Source organism: Auxenochlorella protothecoides (genome assembly GCF_000733215.1).
Source record: "Auxenochlorella protothecoides strain 0710 unplaced genomic scaffold scaffold126, whole genome shotgun sequence".
Lineage (NCBI taxonomy): Eukaryota > Viridiplantae > Chlorophyta > Trebouxiophyceae > Chlorellales > Chlorellaceae > Auxenochlorella > Auxenochlorella protothecoides.
This window is the reverse complement of record NW_011934319.1, coordinates 90,839-95,874: the sequence shown is the minus strand read 5'-3', so window position 1 is coordinate 95,874 and position 5,036 is coordinate 90,839. Positions and strand designations below refer to the sequence as shown.

General features: G+C 69.3%; 2 protein-coding genes across 2 annotated transcripts in view; both read left to right on the top strand.

The window, feature by feature from the left end:
* F751_1291 (Pyruvate kinase isozyme A, chloroplastic) overlaps positions 1-2,041 on the top strand; it is a gene marked incomplete at both ends in the record, with an annotated part of 3,328 nt that extends 1,287 nt beyond the window's left edge. Inside the window, 3 exons of the mRNA XM_011401783.1 lie at positions 72-244; positions 428-792; positions 941-2,041. Coding sequence (XP_011400085.1) covers positions 72-244; positions 428-792; positions 941-2,041 — 1,639 coding nt within the window. The remainder of the gene's footprint in view (positions 1-71; positions 245-427; positions 793-940) is intronic.
* Positions 2,042-2,703: 662 nt separating this feature from the next.
* Positions 2,704-5,036, top strand: part of F751_1290 (Siderophore biosynthesis regulatory protein URBS1) — a gene marked incomplete at both ends in the record, with an annotated part of 4,085 nt that continues 1,752 nt past the window's right edge. Inside the window, 4 exons of the mRNA XM_011401782.1 lie at positions 2,704-3,009; positions 3,182-3,332; positions 3,564-3,817; positions 4,324-4,782. Coding sequence (XP_011400084.1) covers positions 2,704-3,009; positions 3,182-3,332; positions 3,564-3,817; positions 4,324-4,782 — 1,170 coding nt within the window. The remainder of the gene's footprint in view (positions 3,010-3,181; positions 3,333-3,563; positions 3,818-4,323; positions 4,783-5,036) is intronic.

Sequence of the window (5,036 nt, the reverse complement as noted above, 5' to 3'; positions counted from 1 at the left end):
CCACTGTCGGCAGCCCTCGCCCGTGCCGGGGTGGCCCGACCGGCCGCGCTGCCTGCCAGCCACCGCTCCAGCCTGCACCCCGCCCGCGTGTTTGCCAGCTCCAACACAAAGGGCAACGGGCGGAAACCCCGCAAGGCGGGCTCTTCCAGCGTGGCAGTGGCAGACGTCGCAACCCCCCTGACCACCTCCCGCACCCCCGAGATCGAGGTCGACAGCGTGCTGGAGCAGGAGCTGAGCAGCAATGGTGGGATGTGTGCATGTGTGGTGTGTACGGGAGTCCCATCTGCGCAGGGATCGGGGCGAGTGGGTGTGGATGGGTCGGCCTAGCCGGAGCACCGACTCGCTTGCTCTGGGCACTCCAGGCCCCCTATGAGCGAGCGGCCCCAGCACGTTCTCAACCCCCCAACCCAACATGCTTCTGCACCAGGCTTCCGCTCCACACGGCGCACCAAGCTGATCGCCACCATCGGCCCGGCCTGCGAGTCCAAGGAGATGCTGGACGCCATGGCCAGCAACGGCATGAACGTGGCCCGGCTGAACATGTCCCACGGCTCGCACGCCTGGCACGCGGAGATCATTTCCCACATTCGCGCCCTGAACAAGGAGAAGGGCTACTCCGTGGCCATCATGATGGACACGCAGGGTAGCGAGGTGCACATCATGGAGATGGCCGCCCCGCTCAAGGCTGAGACGGGGCAGGAGCTGGTGTTCACCGTGCGCGACCCGGCCGCCAGCCTGGGCGACGACGCCGCCATCGCCGTGTCCTACGACGCCTTTGCCGAGGACGTGCAGGTGAGGGTGAGGGAAGGACCTTGCGGTGTCGACTCTGTGGGAGGCTGGTGGCGACCTGGAGTGCTGAGCGCAGTCCCTGGCAAGCGATCGCAATTTCATGATACCAATACCAATCCTGCCCCCCCCCCCAAAAAAAAAAATCCTGCAGGTGGGCGACGAGATTGTGATCGACGGCGGCATGGTGTCCCTGGAGGTGGAGGGCAAGGCCGGCCCCGATGTGTACTGCCGCGTGGTGGACCCCGGCCTGGTGCTGTCCCGCGCCAACCTGACCTTCCGCCGCGGTGGCCGGCCCGTGCGCGCCAAGAACGCCATGCTCCCCGTCCTCTCCGCCAAGGACTGGGTTGATGTGGACTTTGCGGTGCAGCAGGGCGTGGACTTCATCGCGGTGTCCTTTGTCAAGTCGGCGGATGTGATCAACAACCTCAAGTCCTACATCCAGAGCCGTTCGGCGCGCGACATCGACGTCATCGCCAAGGTGGAGTCCCCCGACTCCATCCCCAACCTGGCCGAAATCGTGGACGCGGCCGACGGCGTCATGGTCGCGCGCGGCGACCTGGGCGCCCAGATCCGCCTGGAGGACGTGCCCTCCGTGCAGAAAGAGGTGGTCCTGCGCTGCCGGCAGGCGGGCAAGCCGGTAATCGTGGCCTCCCACCTGCTCCAGTCCATGCACGAGCTGCCCACGCCCACGCGCGCCGAGGTGAGCGACATCGCCGACGTGGTGCGCCAGCGCGCCGACGCGCTGATGCTGTCGGGCGAGTCCGCGGCGGGGCTGTTCCCGCAAAAGGCGCTGGAGGTGCTGCGCATCGTGGCCGCGCGCATCGAGGGCTGGTGCCGGGAGGAGGGGTCGGGTGCCATTGCGCTGCCGCGCATCGCGGGGTCCCTGGACGCGCGCATCGGGGAGGAGGTCTGCGCCTCGGCCGCCTCCATGGCCGACAACCTGGGCGCCGCCGCCATCTTCGTGTTCACGCGCCGCGGCGTCAACGCCTCCTGGCTGTCGCGCTACCGCCCCGACTGCCCCATCTTCGCCTTCACCGACAGCCAGGAGGTGAGGCAGCGCCTGAACCTGCGCTGGGGCGTCATCCCTTTCCTCGTCCGCTTCGAGGACGATCCGGAGACCAACGTGACGCGCACCTTTGAGCTGCTCAAGCGCCGCAACCTGGTGGCCGCCAAGGACCTGGTGGTGGTGGTGTCCGACATCCAGCGCACCAGCCAGCAGCACCGCTCCGTGCAGGTCCGCCACGTCTCCTGAGCGGCAGGGCTGGGCACGGCGGGCGGCGAGCCGGGGGAGGAGGCGGGCCGGGCCGCGATGTGGAGGTGGGGTCGAGGCAGCGCGGCGCGGGCGCTCCATTGGGAGCGGCGTACAGGAAATGGCTGCGACTTCAGGCGCTGCGGACGCTGGCATCCCCCCGGCTGCCGTCCCATACCCTGCATGTTCTTTGAGGCTCGCATGCACCCCCATTGCCCCGCACAATTGCACCACCCTACACCCCTGCCTGGCTCCAAGAATCCCTGCCTGGCCCCAAGATCCCCCGCCAGTCCCACAAGATCCCTTGCCCTGCCCCACAAGCCCTGTACCTGGTCCGAGACGCCGGCGGGTGACCCTCCCCGCCCCTCCCTTCCCCCTTGTCCTGCGCGAGGCTTGGAAACCACAAGCCCGCCCCTGAAATTCCAACTCGATGACCGACCTTGGGGAGACTGCTGCAGAGCCATGGGAGTACGAGAGAAATTCCGAGGGGCGCTGGCGCGCTGGGGTTTTGCGGGCGGGTAAACCCTGGTGCGCACCTCAGGGCTTGCCGGAGCAGGCTCCCATCACGGCCTCTCCTCATCAACCCGGATCCCACCCCTGAGCGCCATCCCTGCATCGCTGCATTTGTTTCTGCTCCCATTCGCACGCTCGACGGCCTGCAAGCCATGGACGAGCCAGATGGGCTGCTTAGCCCCAGGGGCTCCCTCTGGCGCTCCGACGTCTTCGCCTTGCTGCACGCCGATGAGGCCTCCACGGACGTGCGGTTGGGGCCCCAGTACCAAATCGAGGAGCTGCCGGGTCCTGGGGCCCCCGATGGCCCCATCCCCCCTAGTTTCTGGGCCGAGGCCCTGGCGACCTCCGACTGGCACCCACTACCCACCTTCAGCGCAGCAGACGTCGCGGCCTTCAACCTGGCCATGAAACTGTTTGATCGAGATTTTAGGGCGGTTTCCAAGCTGGTCCAACGCTCGGTGAGGGCCTGGAGAACCTGCTCGCGAGGACGTTGCGCGTCTCACGACACCCCTTCCCCCGGGGGGGTCCCCCGGATTGCGTGATCACTTCCCAGAAATTAGGGACCCAGCAGCTGGCGGAGCCGCCGCCAACCCGTCACCCCGCGGCCCCTCTCCCTTCCCATCATCGCAGGAGGCCGAATGCGTGGTCTTTTACTACAAGGTGTTCAAGCACAGCGTGGTGGGGAAGCGGTACAGGCAGCTATACCGCAGCGGGCACACCGGCGATGAGCTGCTGCGTGGGCGCAAGCTGGTCACCGCCATCCTCCCCACCCTCGCGGCCGGTGAGGAGAGAGCGGGGCTGGATGACCCACGGATGTCTGGAGTCCGTCACACGCTCGCCCTGCAGGATGTGTATGGGGCAGGAGGCCCATCCCTGTGGCTGCTCTCCTTGGGCACTCCTGGGCCTTCTGAGAGCCTGCACCCAGCCCTCGCATGCATGCACGTCTAGGCTGCTCGATGAAAGTAATGTTCTCCTTGGTCACATTAACCCCTCCTCCTCGAACATGAATCAGCGGGGCGCCTGGACGCGGCGGGGCAGAGCATGCTCAAGCACGCGGCCGACGACTACGGCCGGCGCGCGCTGCCCCTGCAGGTCTTCGTCCCCGCGGTGGTGGCGCTGACGGGGCGCGATGCGTTTGTGCGAGGCGTGGAGGCCGCAGGCGTGGCGGCCGAGGACCCCGGCGACCCGGGCTTTCTGCTCAGCCCGCGCGCGGTGGACAGCCTGGTGGCCACGAGCTTGCCGCTCAAGGCCGTGTTCTGGGACAGCGTCTGGCCGCAGCTGGAGGGCGCGGGCTGGGCCCACGACGCCGCCTCGGGGCTATTCTACCCGCCCGCCGCCGGCGCCGCGGGCGGCGTGCCGCTGGACGGCATGCGCGCCGTGCTGGCTGCGCTGCAGGCCGACCCAGCCCTGCTCCCGCCCCCGGGCACGGTGCCGACGCCGCCGCAGCGGCGGGCAGGGGCGGGGCGGCGCGGCACGTCCCCGGCGCCCAGGCCCGGCAGCGCGCACGCCACGCCGGCGGCCTCGCCGCTGCGCTCGCCGGGGGCCGCCTCGCCGGGGGTCAAGACCTGCGAGAACTGCGGGACCACGGTGGGTGGACGGGGTGGGTGGGCTGGTGGGTCACTGCACGTGCGGGACGACCTGACTCCATCCTGCGCGGTGATTTCTTGGCCATGCAGGAGGGTGCTGCGAGGGTGTGGGTGGCCCGCCTTCTCAGGCCCATCGAGCCCCCTGGAAGTCCTCCGCACACGACCCATTGCATCCACTCCACACAGACCACGCCGCTGTGGCGCAAGGACCGCCAGGCCAACATGCTGATGTGCAACGCCTGCGGCATCTACTACAAGAACCACGGCCGGCACCGGCCCGTGGAGCTGGTGGCCGCGCCGGCACGCGCGGCGCCGGGGTCGAACGCGCTTTCCACCCGGACCCAGCCGCCCGTCATCGCTGGGATCGGCGCCGGCCAGCACTCCCCGCCCCAGCCGACCGCCTCCGCGCCGCCGGCCGTCTCGCCGGCGGCGGCGCCGCCCGCACGGCCGCCGTCACGGCGGCGCACGGCGGCGGCCGCCGCGCTGGACAGCGACGCCAGCGACCTGGAGAGCGAGAGCCGGGCCTGGCCCGGTCGCCACGCGCCGGATTCGGCGGAGGAGAGCGAGGGGCTGGCGCCGTCGCGCCCGGTGGCGGCGCGGGTCGGCGGCGACGAGGCGGCGCGCGTGTCGCTCATCGAGCGGCTGGTGGGAGATCGTTTGAATCTGGACGACGTGGAAGGTGCTGAGCGGGGGGAGGGGGGGGGGGGATGGGGGGGAGGCCAGGTCATCTCCCATCCTCAGGCTGCCGCTCTTTGTAGAGCGGTTGAGAGGTTGCATGCAGGGAGGGGCCTTGGCAAGAACCACGATGACGAGGGGCGTTGTCGGATCCTGTCTGCCACAAGGGACCAAACACATGCTCTGGCCGCGCCCATCGCTCGACCCCTCCTACCATCTTGACC